This window comes from Anabrus simplex, chromosome 7 (assembly GCF_040414725.1).
Source record: "Anabrus simplex isolate iqAnaSimp1 chromosome 7, ASM4041472v1, whole genome shotgun sequence".
NCBI classification, from domain to species: Eukaryota; Metazoa; Arthropoda; class Insecta; order Orthoptera; family Tettigoniidae; genus Anabrus; species Anabrus simplex.
This window is the reverse complement of record NC_090271.1, coordinates 80,013,100-80,031,640: the sequence shown is the minus strand read 5'-3', so window position 1 is coordinate 80,031,640 and position 18,541 is coordinate 80,013,100. Positions and strand designations below refer to the sequence as shown.

Genomic DNA, 18,541 nt, shown 5'->3' with positions numbered 1-18,541 from the left:
ATGATGATGATGATGATGATGATGATGATGAGTTCCATATTCAGGCCTAGGAGGTGGTCTCTTTTTTGCTCTGTCTCTTTTTAGGGAGTTAGTCTCTCATAGTCACGTTTTTCAGAATAAGTCTCTTTTCTAGTTTTCCTGCCTGTGGCAGGTGAAGAATTAAAAAAAAAGACACATAGTAGAGTAGTCAACACTGTTGCTGATACCCTTCACTCTGAAACAGAGATGCCCCTCCAATAATCCTTCGCATTGTATGCATTCCTTTTCATCTTTTATGTGCAGACACACTGAGCCCCATCCTGCTTCAGTTATTTCTAAAAATCTCTGTTCACAAAGCTGCCACAGAATTGTCCAGCACCACGAATTTGGCTGAAGAGGTTTTCCAAGACATCTTATGTCAAGTGTGTAGTCGTGACATATATAACGGAGAATATCTGTTGTAAATCCTCCAAGAGTCCAAATAAAGATGTTATGGAAACAATAATCTCCTTCTGAAATGGTAATGAGCAGGTTCTTCCCTTTACTTGCATTGTTTGCGCTGCATGTTTAATTTAATTCAAAATGTCCATTTGTTTCGTGTGGTATGACATCAGACCTAAGGCAGTTCTCATGATGTGCCTGTTTCTAGCGTACAGACTTTTGCTGTTTGTGGCTTCTGAATACTACTACTACTACTACTACTACTACTACTACTACTACTACTACAACAACAAAATGTTTTCATTCCTCCCCTGAAGGGGAAGGCTGACTTCCTTGACGGTGACACAGTCTCTCAGGCCGGGAGATTGTGTCAAAGGAGGAGATGTGTGGAGAAAGTGAGAGGGTTGGTGGCCATGGCCTGTACTAGGAACTGTTCCGGCATTTTCGCATTAGTGCAGGAGAATGGAAAACCATTCTCAGGTCAGCGGATGGTTGGGACCAGTCCCCATCCGTCTACCAAATACAGGGGCGAAGGGCCGTGGTCACCTCTTCTGTGTTCGATTGGCCGGTCGGAGTGCAGAACTGTCAGACCATGGACCAGCCGTGGCCACTTAAGACAAAGGCCGAGGAGGGATCCAAAGTTTCATCAAGCGGAAATATTGGAAGGGGCTGGAAGATCTACTAAGGCATTGTTAGCAAGCACCACTCTGCATCCTTCGACCAATGATTTATATTTTTCTTATTTCTTTTGCAGGTGTAATTGAATGGGTGCTTGCAAAAACGGGGTAACCAACACTTTGTCAGAACAGAGATAAATCAACTTTTGCAAATATCAAAAAACAACAATTATACCTTAAAAATAATATTTGTTTCATTATTTTATCTTGATGTAGTTCCTTTAAATTATCAATACCATATATTGGAACTGTATTAAAAATTAAAAGTGCTTGGAAAAACAGGAATATAAAAAATGGAAGAAAATTGACTTCTACGTTGACCTAGCTATAGTTAATAGTTTACTTTAGATTCGTAACCAAACTTTATTTTTATGATCATACAATACAAAAAAGGTGTTTTACACAGTAAACTAGACATAAAGATGCCGGCCCCCGTGGTGTAGGGGTAGCGTGCCTGCCTCTCGCCCGGAGGCCCCGGGTTTGATTTCCGGCCAGGTCAGGGATTTTTCTCTCGATCTGAGGGCTGTTTCGAGGTCCACTCAGCCTACGTGATTAGAATTGAGGAGCTATCTGACGGTGAGATGGCGGCCCTGGTGTCGAAAATCCAGAATAACGGTCGAGAAGATATGTCGTGCTGACCACACGACCCCTCATAATCTGCAGGCCTTCGGGCTGAGTAGCAGTCGCTGGGCAGGCCAGAGTCCTTCCAAGGGCATAAGTGCCATGGGTTTTGTAGACATAAAGATGCTTCAGACTTATTTTGAAATATGGCATAACTTTCCCTCATGGGACAATCATCAGTCATATGGGTCATATTCTAATGCATTGGAAAATGATTCCTCAGTCACCTCTTGGCCATTGCCAGCTGTCAGTTCTCTGTAATACTGGTGATATATTGCAGGGACGTATTCAAGTAGCTCAAGCAAGTCCTTAAGCTTTGCTGGCTTTATTGGACTTGTAACACTGTACTTTGGTGACAGCTGAACACTAGCAAGTGATGACTGACCACTATTACTGTTTCTTTTGTGAAGGTCAACACAATCATATTCCTCAACAATACACTATAAATATTTTAAAAATACTTAATCGGTACATCTTTCATAAATAGCATGCCTGAAACTTTACTAATTAGTACTCTTTGCTTATTTACAGATACCATTCTTTTGGTTAATTTTTCTAGCAAAGGTTGAGTGCTCACAAACTTATCACTTGTCCCTTTTACTACTTGAAATGGCTTTCTTACTCTAGCTCTTTTTACTAAATCCTTCCATTCATCTGGCACAAAAAACAAACACCCACAGCCTCTAGTAAGGCTGGGGATAAGGTTTTCTAACCTACATTTGCAACAACGCCATCTTTACGGCCTCCTCCGTAAATGTCTGTTAGCCCAATTTCGCAATAACAAAATTGGCCTAAATAAAATGGCATAAAATTCAAAGCATTGTATCTCATCACGCAGGATTGCCTCATGTTAGCCCAACTCACAGAAGATACTTTGAACCTTCCGCAATTGATGGCAGCACATAACTAATTTTTTCCAAATTTGTTGGTTAACCCGTTTCTGCGAGCACCCATTCAATTCTGTTGCTGTATGTTTTCTCTTTCAGTTTTAGTTTATAAATTTATTTACTCAGTTAGTTTTGGCAGACTGAAGACCTTAATTACATTTTTAAAAATCTGGAAATGAATCAGTTGGTTTAAAGAAAAAAAAGCTGCTATCATTTTATTTTTTTCAAGCTCTTCTATGGCTTTGGCCCTAGTTCTAGAAAAAAACTGCTATGTGCTCCAATGTGTTGTCTTTCATTCCCTTTTGCAGTAAGAAAAGGAGGATCAAGTTTGTGGCAGTTGCATTTCACCACTGTCTTCAACATATCGATCAAAATTCCTGCATTTATCTTTGTGCCATCTACCAGTACGATCCCTTCTTCCAGACAGTGGTTTTGTAGAAGTTTATTCTACAAGGTCTTTTTTAGCTGGTTCCGCAGCACCACCAAGGGCACGGCACAGCTGGCGCAATGACACTTGTTTGCTAGTCGGTATAATGCACGCTTTTTCTCCCCACTACCCATGGCAATTCACACTTAGAAATATATTTCTAGTCAAACTATTAGTCTGAAACTTACCTGGCATTACATTTGATGTTCAAAATGTTGTCCTTCAGCTGTCAAACATGCCTGACACCTCATAAATAGGTTTGCAGGCACTCGGTAAATCTCACCCCGTGTGATGTTTGAAATAACTTGTGTAATGTTCTCTTGTAGTTCTCTTGTGTGAGGGTTGTTCACATACACTTTTTCCTTCAGCATCCCCCACAGGTAATAATCACAGGGATTTAAATAAGGAGATCTAGGGGGATAATTAACCACATGATCTTCGAAAACTTCCCGTATTACCTCCATAGATTGATTAGCAGTGTGTGCTGTCGCATTATCTTGCATAAAGTAACCATTACTCCTTTCTTCTTCCGTCAGCTCTTGAAAGAATGGTCTGAGAATGAGGTCTATATATTGATGAGCATTTATTGTTTCGTGGAAAAATATAGGCCCTATAATTCTGCGAGCACTTATTGCACACCAAACTCCTATTTTTACATCATGAAGTGGATGGACATACAACTGGTGGGGATTTTCTGCACATCAGTAGCAATTGTTTTGACTATTTACATAGCCACTTAAGTGTAGCCATGCTTCCATCACTATAAAATAAAAGTTCTGGGTCAACATACCCCATCACAATACCGAACCCTAGCGAAACTGTCAGGTCCTCTTAAATATTGGGCAGGGGTGGGTTTGTACGGTTTTGCTTTTAACAGTTTTGTTGCTTTATGGGCAGAAAATTACACATTAGCTTGTACAGTGAGATGCGACAGGGATTTTGTTGGAGTTCTTTCCAAGATAGCTCCTATTTCATCAAGCTTTTCCTCTGTTAAAACGGTTTGTCTCCTGCATGATTTCTTGTTAAGAATGGACCCGGTGGTGCGGAACTTCTTTACTAATTTACGTACCGTACTCCTATGGGGAGGGAGGATGCCAGGAAATTTGCGAATGAATCAAAAGCGGCATACTGTATAAGAAGAATGCTTCACGTAGCACAACACAATGAATCCACGCTGTATACTGTATACATCACTCGTTAAACACATGACTAGTATTACTACAGAAACTATGCTATTTTAAAGCGAACACATTGAACACGCTACCAGTACTGTAGATGTTGAACTGAACTCTTGCTGTGAAGCAATGGTTATCGCTGCCGTGCTGCATTAGATCATCTTAGCTGGTCATGATGAAGCAATGTATCTTTCAGCAAATGAGTCACCCGGCCGCGCTGTCGCCTTCCATGCATGTTCCCCTGATGCACGGAACCAGCCATAAAAAGGACCCTGTATTTCTTTGTGTGGCTTCTTTTGAGCCTTCATTTTTCAGTCTTTCCAAGGCAGTTTCCAAAGCAGCTAAACAAGTTTTTCTTACACTTCTAAGTACCAAAGCTGAAATTACTAGTTTACTGTTCTGCATGGCCTGGTAATTTGAGATGGGATAGCACTTGACGTCAGTATTTTCCTTAACCCTCCAGTACCCATGTGGGGTAATAAATTACCCCAACCCTTGGAAAATGCCTGTCAATTTTTTTCTATCATTAATTTTAATTTGGGCTGCTGTATCCCTTTCAAGGACATTGTGTAGCCCCTCCAGAGCTATTTGTCATAAATCTTCGGGTTTCTGTACGTTTCCAGCAGTGAGAAAAAGCTGATTGAGGTAACATCTTGCCCCATGCGAGCACCAGCGAAACTAAATTGGCAAACTCGTGGTTGATCAATTTTCATTCTTGTGTGTTTTTATTGTGGGAACATCTAGTTACTTGAGTGTAAACAATAAATATGTCGTGATATACACTACAGTGTTCTCCCCAGAAATTTTTGTCAGCTGGGTGGCAGGAATGAGTAGCTGGGCGGGGAATACTATGTAAAACTTCAGTTGAAAGGTACTACAGAACAAAAGTTATAGAGAATACATTTTCCGACCATTTATGTTTTATTCAATTTTACTGTACCGACTATAAGTGGTATTTCAGAATCGGAAGAAAACTAAATGTGAAGGCCTACAATATAGAAAGCGCATAACATTGATCTACAATAACATTACATTGACCATTGTTTGTGGTGATGTTCTTTGTCTCTTATACTGCCGCTCAACTCCGATAGATGGGCTTACTGCTGTGTACCGAGTATAACAGCCTGACTGAAGATTGGCGGGAAATAGCTGGGGAGTTAGAAAACTTTATTCTTTAGCATGTCATTCCTCTGGTTCATACATTTTCTGATACCGTACTGCTGGTACATAACTCACGGGTTCATCATATGATTCCAGCTATTCGATCCCTACTCTGACGCGCTGTTTTGAATGAGCAGTGTGCATATTTAAGGCATAGGCTCACTTAGTAGTAGTAGTAGTATGACCTGGTCTAAAATTACAATTTAGGCATATTCCAAATTATAGCACCACAATTCACTAAATAACTCAAAATTCAACCCTGAAAAGAGCCGTTTCTTTAAAAGAGTTTCTTCCTCTTCACTTTTATTAAATTCTACATTCATTTTATTCAAAATTAGCAGTGAAGAGGGGGTTTCTCCTCTGGCTTGGAGGAAAAAATTACCTGCAAGCCAGATAGATTTTTCCGCCGCCAGTGTAGTGAATTGAGATTTTCCGACTCATCGGATACTCCTAGGAAACAGATTAGTAAAAGGGCATAGCTTTTGCTCTGGGACTCTCCACTATTCGACACCCCCGCTCCGAAAAAAGGTGTGTTCACGGATCACGGCTGTCTGCGGCCTGGTCATTCCAGCTCTGGAACTTTGGACTGTTAGACTGGCAGTGTAGGACTGTTCATTAAAAGTGAGAAAATGTGTGGTTTTTCATTTGATAGTGTTTCATGTGAAATCATTTTGTCTCTTACTCGCGCCATTCCTACTGATGTCATTGTATTGACCTATGTTCATTTCAGTTGGGAAAACCACTAAGACAGTCTTTCTGAGGATGTAAAAAGGCAGGTGGAGAGTGAGTGTCTGCCATTATAATCCAATTCTTCAACCTGATTGTAACTGATGGTAGGCAAGCGGGCCTACCATTACAATGAAAATTCCCTAACGCAGTCTCTATATGAGAAAGTACGTTTGGTGATTTCTCTGTCGCGTTTCCAGGGTAACGTTAAGAGCTATGCAATTTAATACAGTCTTGCTCACAACGTGTACTCTACGTAACCTACAATTCTGTATACAATGTGGAATTCCGTAGCGAAGCACGGGTACATCAGCTAGTTTATAATATGTCTGATGATGATGATTATGATGCTTGTTGTTTAAAGGGGCCTAACATCTTAGGTCATCGGCCTCTATAATAGGTGTAATGGGTACCCCTGGTTTATGTATTTTTAGCATTGCTCTAGCAGTAGGAAGTCTTGGTTTCATATTGAACAGCTTTTTAGCATTCATTAGAATCATTTTAATCATTTCCCCTTATTCAGCTCCTGCCAGGTCGGGGTATTTATGGCATTTCTCCATCTTCCTCTTTCCTTCCACTATTCCTCTTCCACGATCTTGTCCCAGTCTAAATTTTGTCTCCTTATGCCACTCTCCACTGATTCAATCCACCTTATTCTAGGTCTTCCTCTTACTCTCTTGCCCTCCCACTTTGCCTCCAGCATCTGTCTTGAATTCTATTCTCCTCCATCCTCTTTACACGTCCAAACCACCTTAGTTTATCCTTTTCAGCTCTCTCATTTAGCTTGCCTATCCCAACTTCCTTCCTAACATCATTTCTCACTCTGTCTTTCTTTGTCTTTTCTATCATACTTCTGACCATAATAAACAATAGAGGCGACAGCATACTCCCCTGTCTTAGTCCAGTCTTATTCCTAAACCATTCTGTCTTTCCAATTGGGGTCAGTACTCTGCTAACACAGTTGGATTTTTTTTTCCTAGTTGCTTTACATCGCACCGACACAGATAGGTCTTATGGCGACGATGGGATAGGAAAGAGCTAGGAGTGGGATGGAAGCGGCCGTGGCCTTAATTAAGGTACAGCCCCAGCATTTGCCTGGTGTGAAAATGGGAAACCACGGAAAACCATTTTCAGGGCTGCCGACAGTGGAGTTCGAACCTACTATCTCCCGAATACTGGATACTGCCCACACTTAAGCGACTGCAGCTATCAAGCTCGGTAACACAGTTGTTGTACATTGCTTGCTTCTGAGTCTGTTTTTAACCATGGTTTCCCAAACCTTCTCTCTGAGGACACTATTATATGCCTTTTCTATATCTATGAAAGTCATGACCAGATCCTTTCCATATTCCCAGTTCTTTTCCATCAGCTGTCTCATGCTAAAAATTGGGTCCACTGTAGATCTTCCACTCCTGAAACCATATTGTTCCTCTTGTAACTCTCTTTCAATCTTTCTTCTCATTCTTCTTTCTAATATCCTTTCCAGTATTTTAACTACCTCGATATGAGTGATTCCTCTATAGTTACCACAAACTTTCCTGTCCCCGTTCTTAAACACTGGTATTATTATCCTTTTTTTTTTTTAATCAGTCTTCTGGTACACATTTGTGTTTCCACGTACACTTAAGTAGTCAGTCCAACCGTTATATACCAACAGGTCCGGCAGCCTTTATCATTTCCACACTGATTTCATCCATGCCTGTTACTTTTCCCCATCTTCATCTTTTGTACCACTAACTCCACCTCCAGCATTGTTATATCATCCTCTGTTGTTGAGTCCTCACACTATATTGCTTCTGTCTCCCCTGTACAATTGTTCACATTCAATAGCTTATCGAAATACTTCTTCCATCTTCTCTTTATCTTTTCTGAGTGTGTTAACAATTTTCCATCTTCCTTTTTCACTAGCTTTGTGATGACTCTTTCTGTCCTCTTACTTCTTATAAGTCCATACAGCATCCTTTTACTGCCACTTACAACCACTTCCTTTTTTGTGTGTGTAAATTCTTCCCAACTCTTCTTCTTTTCTTCTCCTACCACATTCTTATATCTCCGTTTGCTGTTGAGATACATCCTTTTGCTTTCTTCTGTTTGATCTCGGTTCCATTCTCGCCAGGCTGTCTTCTTTTCTTTCACAACTTTCCTCACTTCCTAATTCCACCATGGTGTCTCCTTTTCTTTTACTCTTGTATGTGTTCTGCCACATGCACTCTCTGCTGCACTAACAAATGCCTTTTTAAAATTGGCCCACTCCTCTTCAGCATTTTCCACTTCAGTAACTGGGATTTGTTGCTTCAATCTCTCCTGAAAATCTTCCTGTACATTTTTGTCTTTGAATTTCCATACTTTTATTTTGCTTTCTCTTATCTTTTTCAGTTTTTCCATATTTCCCAACCGTAATCATTCATTAGAAATATGTTTTTCACTTATTTTTTTCCAACTTTTTTTGGAGTCCATTAGTGGGATTTCTTAACTATTGAAATATTGCTTTCTGAGAAGAATAGTTCTATTTTTTCATTATATTGAGTTTTGTCCATAATGATTGTAACATTACCCTTATTGGCCTTTGTAACTATAAGATTATCTTGAATCTTTCGTTTAAGTTCTTTGAAATGTCTATTATTAGTATGTTTAGGTTAATCTTTTCTACTAGAGTTGACTAAGACATCCTTTAGTTTCTTTCTAATTTCAAACCGTGTATATTCATGTTGGTCTAGGGGTAATTTTTGTACTGATTGTTCTGTTTCTGCAGCTGTATGTATCTTTTCTTTTAATTTATTAGAATGTGGCCAATTATGTTTAGGTCTGTTACTAAGGGTAGTTTCTTCTGTTATATTGAAGGGAACGTGAGATAAATTCTTAATGGGTGGATGGAAAAGGGTTTCTATTGTTGTGTTCTCCCTTGATTTAGAAGAAATATTAGGAGGAACTTCACGTTGTTTACATAGGGCTCTTAATTTCTTGTCCAAATTACTTTGTTTTAAATTTAAAATAGGGTTAAGTTTAATGTTTAGGTGTTTTTGGTAAGAGTCCCATTCACTTGGGGTCCAATGCCAACGGGGCTTTGAGGTGTGCCTTTTAAAGTTTTGAGTTTAAGTGAACTTTTGTCTTGTAGAGAAATTTGAATTCACTTTAAATCCAAATTTCATCTTTTTTCATTGGTTATCTGAAATGAAGCTGTTAAAAGCTTGTTACATGTAATAGAACAGATGAAGTCGCAGTTGCCAGCTGCTGGGACTGTAACTCATCCAGCAAGTGACGTTGACTGGCAGACCTTGTGTACTGTGTCCGGTATACTACTGCTCTTCGGGTGGAAGGTGACACTGTACATAGGTATGCCTAGCCAGATATGCCTTTTCCAAGTTCCTATAGAAACTCATACTCCCTGTCAGCAAAGTACAACATACCTGTCAATTGATAGACTGTCAGAGGCATGCTATTCAGAGCGAGAGACATAAACCTTACTTTCAAAATTTGGAATATTCATTGTGCGAAAGAGTAATACAGATTCTTAGGGAGACTCTACAGATTCTGCTCCTTGTTATAGATACTAAAACATAATTAAATATTTTAAAAATTGCAAAAACCTCTGTTTAAAATGTGTTTTATTATTTCTATTGTTATTACTATTCATATATGCATTTCCATCTGTACCTCGGAACATGATTAATACTCCTTCCCTAAAAGAGATTACAATAACAGAATTAATATTCATAAATTTCCACATTTTGATGTTAGTAATTGTAACCAGATTGTATTCCGTATCCAAATAGTCACCCTCGTTGGAGGATGGACGATTTATCTCTGTAATAAATCTCTCTCTCTCTCTCTCTCTCTCTCTCTGAGAACATCGAGTTTGTTGTTGTTTTCCTTTTTTGTTTTCTTATTTGTTCTATCCTTCCTTTCTAGTGTTTTCTCTTCCCATACTAAACTGACTTTGTGTTTATCCATGTATATGTTCCTATCCTTGTATTTACGTCAGTGGCATAGATAAGGGGTCCTCCCACATGAGGTGCTTATACCACTCACACATTTTCTTTGCTGGGGAAAGAACTACTATTACAAAATATCATAATTTGGAGTCTAAGTCATTTAGCGACAGAATTTCAAAGATAGCAACTAGCAGCATAGTCATTTAGAGAAAATTCTGGCAAAATTTAATTTATGACTATAAATTTGGTGAATCAAGTAGTCAACACTGGCATTGTGCTTCGTGTAATCACATGGGCACATGTTGCAGTATATTAATCTATGCATTTTAAGTAACGGCATCTGAGTGCATGACCCATTCACATGTGTGGAGTACGAGTTCGTATTATTTTGGGAAGGATTATCGGAGACCGATCCTTCCACCCACACACGTCTTGTAAGGGAATGGAAATAGGTAATTTTAATTTCCCCGTGATGAGATTGATGAGCTGATGGCATTTGGATAAGTTTTCATTCAATTATTTCAAGAGCATTCACCATTTGATTGCCTCATTCCTTCAAATGGAGTTTTGAATGAATAATCAGAAAATAATCAAATGGAAAAAATATTCAAATAAACAAAAAATTATCAAATGGAAAATCTCCTAAACGAAAAATAATTATTAGATTATAATCTAATGGAAAAATAGTTAAATAAACGAAAAATAAGCAATTACATATTTTGTATTTGATTATCCCATCTTTAGTTCAGACTTGTTTGTGACTAGGTGTGGAGTACAGCAAGGAAGCGTTTTATCCCCGTTATTATTCATTGCTCTTAATAAACGGGATAATGAAATTGGTCAAAGAGACGACCAACGATGACAGCTTCAGGTCTTTACCTTTGCAGATGATGTAGTGAAATGGGATAAGACAAGCAGAAGTACAGCAGAAATTAAATGATGTCTGGAATAATGTGTTTAAATAATTTGATCTCCAAGTAAGTTGGTGTTAGTCAGGTAAGAAGGTGATGGAGAAAAGCTTGATAAAATGGATCATTTCAGATATTTAGGCAGTGTGGTCTCGAAATAATTGATGCCATGCTGAGATCACTGCACAGTCCAAATAGGACCACATTACCATTAAGTACAAAAAACTAAACCTCTAATAACTAAAGTTGGTATCTGACACCTAGGGTTGGAGGGAGGAGCATTGCACGTACCATTTCACGATGTTGCCACATTCCAGCATTCCTTTCTCTTAACCCTCGCTTCTGGCTCACTTGTTCCCTCGTTCATTCTGACTGCTGTGATCTATTGTCGACTACCTGGCCAGGCAGTGTTGTCCCATTTGCGATCACTCTTATCGGTGACATACAGTCAGTCATGTTGCTGTGAGGGAATTCCTTACTGAAGGACTGGTGTAGGAAGACATCCCTCAAGTAACTGGCGAAACTGGGATTCTTACAAATCGTATGTTGAAACTCGTTAAATTACTTATATTTACCGTTTGAGACTGATGCGTTTATATTGGAACTGACAGAGAATAAACAGGACTCAAATAAACCTTTTATTTAGAGTTACCAGATGGTTGTGGGTGTAAACGCAGTTAAATGAGTTTTAAGAAGTAGGACAAAAGATGGGTGTATTAAAACCGTTGAATTTTACACTTTCCAATTTCAAAACAAAGCATTTTGCTGTAACACTTAACTTCTTCGACAGTGCTACCCTTTTTGAAGCAATTGTAGCTCATCTCATACTTAACAGTTAACTTACACTTTCTTATACAATAGGGGGCAATATTAATATTAAATTGATGCTTACATAATGCTCAAACTGTTCAAATATTCATACTGAGACGTTAAGTAAGCAGCTGCTCAAAATATAATTAGCCTACTTTCCTCTGTCTGAATGTATGTCTACCCCTCAGTCTCGTTTCTTGATATTGGGTCGGGATGAGATGAGATAAGATTAATTTATACAGCATGTTTCTGCGACCAGATACCCTTCCTGGCACAAAACTCAGTTGAGGAGCTAATGAAGACAAAATGTGTTATGGTGAATGAAATTGGGTAAGGGATGCGAGGACGCAGCTCTGTCCTATGGATAGGAACTGTACTGGCATTTGCCTGAAAGTGAAAATATTAAACCACAGAAAACTATTCTGAGAACGTCCGATGGTGGGATTTGAACCCACGCGTTTCCCGAATGCAGAGCTTGGCTCCATAGCCGTAGCGCGTTTTGCGGCCACTCAGCCCACTTTCACCTATATAAATAAAATTAGAATTTTTGTCTGTACGCTCGGATTAGATGTACAAGATTCCAGAACTTAATGTTTAAAAAAAGGTTTAAATTAAAATAAGTTGGAAAAAAAATTCTATAATGATAGCGCGAAGAGATTATATTGCACTTGGAAAATAGTGGGTTTGAATCCCATTGTCGGTAGCCCTGAAGATGGTTTTCCGTCGTTTCCTATTTTCACAGCAAGCAAATGCTGGGGCTGTACCTTAATTAAGGCCACGGCCATTTCCTTCCCACTCCAAGCCTTTCCTATCCCATTGTCGCCATAAGACCTATCTGTGTCGTTGCGACGTAAATCCAGCGGTAAATCAAACCCATGTCGCCAAACGTCCCTGACTTTTCCGTAAATTTCTGTAAGAGTATCCATTACATAAAGTAGAAGGCTTGCCTTTCTTCGTCTCACTGACCTGCATGTCATAAGTAAGCACGCAGATAGCATAACAAAAGCTACGTCAGCAATGGATGTCTGAACAATTACAGTATGTTAAAAAGTATAGACTAATATTACCTCAAAAAATGTTCAAGAGAGAGAGTACGGGATGGGAGAATCGTTATCACGCAGTTGTGTGGGGTACACCCTAATTAGCAGTCCCCTTGCTGCATTGACGTTGGAAAAACCTGAGAGGCTGCTGATAATTTTACAGTGATCGCAAATAGAATGCCACTCGCACTGAACTGCTTGCGACAAGATCTAACTCAGAAGTGAAGTGAGAGGTTTGGCAACTCCCAGCAAGACGAGCTGGCCAGGAGATTTATCTCCATGGCAACCGCAGTCGCCCCACCCTCATTTCCATGGTAACCATACCCCCACTCCCTTTATCCCGCCACGGCTGGCAGTAAATGGACCTCCAACTTTCGTTATTAGAGGTATAGATCAAATGATAAGTCAGCTGGTCAAAGCTAATCAGTCTTTAAGTGAAACCTTTCTATGACCATGGGCCTGTTCCACAAACAAACTTTGCAACTTTTCAACTTTGCACTTTTCACTTTTCAATTCTTTCAAAGTCTTTCTGTTCCACCGTGATCTAGGTTTTATTTTGCAATTTCTTCGCAAAGTGAAAAGTCTTTGCGAATGAGTGATCCAATCAAGTTTATTCCATGGGCAAACTCCATGTTTTTAATGCTTTATTTTTTGCAGCGAACTTGATGGTAATAATAATTTCTTGTGGCTATTTCCAGCCGAGTGCAGCCCTTGTAAGGCAGACCCTCCGATGAGGGTGGGCGGCATCTGCCATGTGTAGGTAACTGCATGTTATTGTGGTGGAGGACAGTGTTATGTGTGGTGTGTGAGTTGCAGGGATGTTGGGGACAGCACAGACACCCAGCCCCCGGGCCATTGGAATTAACCAATGAAGGTTAAAATCCCCGACCCAGCCGGGAATCAAACCCGGGACCCTCTGAACCGAAGGCCAGTACGCTGACCATTCAGCCAACGAGTCGGACAACTTGACGGTATAATTGTGGTACCGTTAGTTTAAATGTTTTGATCATGGGAAAGAAAGATTATTACAAGAAGCTGGCTGTGCTGGAAGTTGTCAAGGAGAAACTGGACATCCTTTTTGGCAACTTTAGAAATAACCTCTCAAATGATGACTAGCATCAATAGTAAGAAGAGTACCGTCAACACATCCACACACAGAAGGAAATTCACCCTTCATTAGAAATTCCGTCGCTGTATTATGTGGATTCGCAGGCCAACATACTATGTTAGGAAATATTACATTTCCTATAATATCTACGACTTTGGTAACAGTACTGCAAATAATTGATTTTGATGTCCCATGCATTGCTGCTACACCGTGCAGGTGGGCACCATTTCCTAACCATTGTAAGCAAATAAGAATTTGTTCATTTTTGGAAAGGGATTGACTTCTTTTTGTTGCATCTTTCAATAAACGACTTATCATTTCAAGAATATAGTCGGCTGTGTTGGGGTAATATGAAAACACTCGCGAAATTCAGTCGAAATGAGGTTATGAAAATTAATCCTGTCTTGGTACGTTCTCTTGTTGGAATCTTCATCACTGTCCTCACTTGATAACAAAAGCTCTCATCGTAACATGTGTATACAATATCACTAAACCAAATTCTACGCCAAGAAATTAGTGTACATACTTGTTAATTAACAGATGAAGAGGGAATCATCTCTTTGCAAGATTTCTGAAAACTTTTCACTTCATTTCCTTGCACTTCACATTTCTGTACCAATGAGGGAACATAACGGGCTTGAAAAGAGAAAAGATTCCTAACTTTTCACTTCGCAAGCTAAATCTGAAAAGTGATGGTGGAACAAAATCTGAACTAAAAAGTGCAAAGTGAAAAGTTGCAAAGTTCATTCATGGAACAGGCCCTAGGCTAAGGTGGTTTGGCCACTTAAAATGATTGTAACCACAAAGAAAGTGGCTGGAAATTTGGGTCGAAGGCAAGAGAGCTAGGGGTAGACAAAGGAAAATGTGGTTTGATCATCTCAGGCTAGATGTGGAGGAACGGCGAGGGCTGGTTTGGCAGCAATCCAATAGGAAGAGACGTGCCTAGACACACACAAGTGGAGACTACTTGTTTACCACCTGCAGGCAACTGAAGATGGTCAGTTATGATGATCGTTATAAGCACACTTGAAAGGAAGGAACTAGTTATTACAGAGATGTGGATAGTTGATACATGGAAGGTTATCAACACTTTGCTAATAAGAGTTCACTTTTCTGATTATAGGCTCCGTGCGTTAATGGGAGAAACTCACTGCTGTGCTCCGTGTGGCAAACATCGTAAGTTATCGTGTGCTGCTGCGTAGTCTGCTGCAGTCTCACCGTGTGTTGCAGTGGCCGACTAAATAATAACAGTGGGATTTCAGAGTGTTTTATATGACAGCTATCAGCCTAATTCTTCCAATCTTGCAGAAAGTGGTCATATTTACAAAGAAAACAGCTCGCAGGAAATAACAATGGAGTAAAAAATAGTTTTGACCTATTTCTAATACGATAACATGTTAGCGGAGGTGAATGCTGCTAGGGTGGCGATTAATTGTTCCTGTGAATGCTCTCTGTGAGAGAAATGTAAGCATATTTCAGTTATTTATGTAGTTCACTCAGAACTAATCAACCCTGTGAATGTTTTGTCAAGAAGGAAGCCATACCTTTCCATTGTCGACTCAGTTAAATGTAACTTAAAATCTTTTCAGTCTGTCGAACACACAAGTTCAATCTAGTTCAATCTAAACCTGTAGAAAATACACTATTTAACAAGGATTAAAAATACACACTACAAAGAACGAAATATGTCGTTCTTTGTTTATAGTGTGAATGGCCTTGCCCTTGCATCTCAAACGTGGGAATTTAACAAGGGTAGCAAATTAGAACTTTTTCTGATAAAAAGGCAGAGGCTTGATGTTGGACCAGTTGAAATTCCTGATTTTGAAACTGCATGTGCATTATCGAACAAACTTAGCACGAGGAGAGAAAAAAAAAAAAAAAATCAAAATCGCTCAAAGTTGCCCATGAATGATTATCTTACAAATAAAATTCTTGGGGGTCTGCTGTTTGTAATGTTATTTATTTTGCCAAATTTTCTGAAAAAAAGGCAGAGGCTTTCGCATCTGTTTGTGTGTTTGTTCCACCATCATGGGTAAATAGCTGAATAGATCTCAACCAAACTTAATATTTGGAGTCTACTCATCCAGGAACAGGTTTGACATGCACATCATTTAAAAATCACGGAATAGAACTGGGGGTTTATGAGAAGACTTGAAGAGTTCTTTTTTTCAGTTTTTTCCTTACACTATTGATTGTATGTCGACCAAACTTCATGAGTCTCTCCTTCAGGAGCATGTTCCAATATGCATATCTTTTAAAAATCACTGAACAGACTGGGGTTTTAAAGAAAGACCAGAAGATATTTTTTCAGTTTTCTTTTCTTTTATACTATTGATTATATATCGACCAAACTTCATATTTAGAGTCCACTCATTCAGGGCCAGGATTTGATGTGAATATCATTTAAAAATCACCAAACAGACTGGGGGTTTACAGGAATTTTCTCTGACACTATTGATTACATTTCGACCAAATGTCATATTTTGAGTACTTATCCAGGAGCAGGCTTAAATATACATATTATTTAAAAATCACTCAACAGACTGGGGGTTTATAGGAAGACCAGAAGTTTTTTTTTCAATTTTCCCTTTCACTATTGATTATATCTCAACCAAACTTCATGTTTATAGTCTACTCATCCAGGAGCAGGTTCTAATATGCATATTGTTTAAAAACCATTGAACGGGCTGGGGTTTATAGGAAGACCTGAAGAGTTTTTTTTTTCAATTTTCTCTTACACTATTGACTATATTTCTAGCAAACTTCATATTTAGAGTCTGATCATCCAGGAAGAGGTTTTGATATACATACCATTTAAAATCGCAGAATAGACTGGGGGGTTTTAGGAATAAAAGAAATTTTCATTCCCCCCCCCCCCCCCCCACTATTTGATTATATCTCAACCAAACTTCATATTTAGAGTCTAATTGTTCAGGATCATGTTTTGATATGCATGTCATGTAAAGATCTCTGAATAGACTGGGGTTTTATAGGAAGAAAAGAAGTTTCTTTTCAGTTTCCCCTTACGCTATTGGTTAACATCTGTGGACTGTATGTGAAGATAATACTGCCTATCAATGATACCATGGTTATAGACTATAACAGTGTGTCTACTAGTGTGCTAAAAAAAAGATGGCCTACTGCAGCTTACTTTGCAAATATAATATTGCTATAAACATTTGTTTGTAATTTTTAACCTATTTGTAAAGAAATTAAAATAAGTTTCATAAAGAGTTATTTTGCAGGCCTATTAATTAAAATATTTCAACTGAATTACTTCTTGCGATTTACTGCTAAGATTCACCATCTTTTGAAATCAGTTTTGCTAGATCATGAAGAAAGTTCTGTATTACAGTATCTATTAATGCAGCCAATACTGTAGTAAGCACATAGTTCTGCCGGAACTTTATTGCATTAAAAAATAGTAATCTAAAGACAGCACTATAAAATGATTGAATAAATGCATGTAAACATCGCATGTACATCCTTACAGTCAATTGTTGATGAACATGCCTCTAAGTAGTTCTCGTAGTATCCAGCCACAGCAACACATTGCTATAAGCACGGAGCCTATAGAATGAGTTTAAATGAAAATATTCACCATAAATTGTTGTAAATCTGGGATATTAGAACTATGCAAGTGTGTATTGGACAAATGTATTTTAAAGAGTAAGAAAAGAAATATTTACTTTTGAAAGACCATATCACAGTACGAAGTGTACAAAGATTGATACTGATTCTAAATTTTTGTTGGGAAGTGTACATTGCAGTCATCCGCATGTCTCCTTGAGTGGTTGTTAGAGTTATACACTCTATAGTGAAGGACTATATTGTACATACAAGGATGTAAAGAGGTTAAATGTCACAAAACTGACTCGCACCTGGAAGAGAGAGATGTATTAAATGATATACACTGTTATCTTACATTAAGAGGAGGGAATAAAAAAACTTGGGAGACCCAAAGGTCTATTTTAGTAGAAATAACAACTATTTATGGTACATTTAGGAATGATGTTACTGATGTGTAGTTTATAAGTTCCAGTTCTCTTCCATTTTCAAAACAACTTCAAGCTATTGAACGTTAATGAATGAATGGTAAACTCTAATAAATTATAACATCCTGTATTCTGTCAAATTCTTTTGCATTCCTTTAACCTGTTGGTATGTCCAGGTTGATTAGTGGGGACTAGTGGTGAAACCAGTTTACTACTCAGTCTCCACATGCCATTTGTAAAAGGAAACTATAATGATTTTGAATAATTGGTGAGAATGGTTTTTGTAATCTTGACATCAGATTTTTGAATTTTTAGGGTATCTTGGTATTTTATCAAATGTTTGTTTATTATTTTTAGAATAACGTCAGTCGAACTTGTATTGCTGCTAGGAAGATCCATTTCACTGTTGATGGAAAGCGGAGCGAAGCTAAGGTTTCCGACCAGGTAAGGGTTTCCTGAGGATCTTCTGCATTCTATTAGGCCTAACACTGGCAGCTAAGATCGTCATAGTTTGGGGGCTGTACATTGGAAAGGTATGTGGTAGTTAAAAAAAATTATTTCCTAAAGGAATTTAACGTAAATCAATTCACTGTCACAAACTGAATAGTTGAAATTATGATAGAAACACAAAGCGTTTCACTGTTTATAGAAATT

The 18,541-nt window shown here is 38.6% G+C and overlaps 1 protein-coding gene across 1 annotated transcript in view; it reads left to right on the top strand.

Annotated features, from left to right (window-relative positions):
- Nucleotides 1-18,541, top strand: part of LOC136877268 (succinate dehydrogenase [ubiquinone] flavoprotein subunit, mitochondrial) — a 133,638-nt gene that overhangs the window by 9,085 nt on the left and 106,012 nt on the right. The window contains exon 2 of the mRNA XM_067151177.2: nt 18,245-18,331. Within this exon, the coding sequence (XP_067007278.1) occupies nt 18,245-18,331 (87 nt within the window). The remainder of the gene's footprint in view (nt 1-18,244; nt 18,332-18,541) is intronic.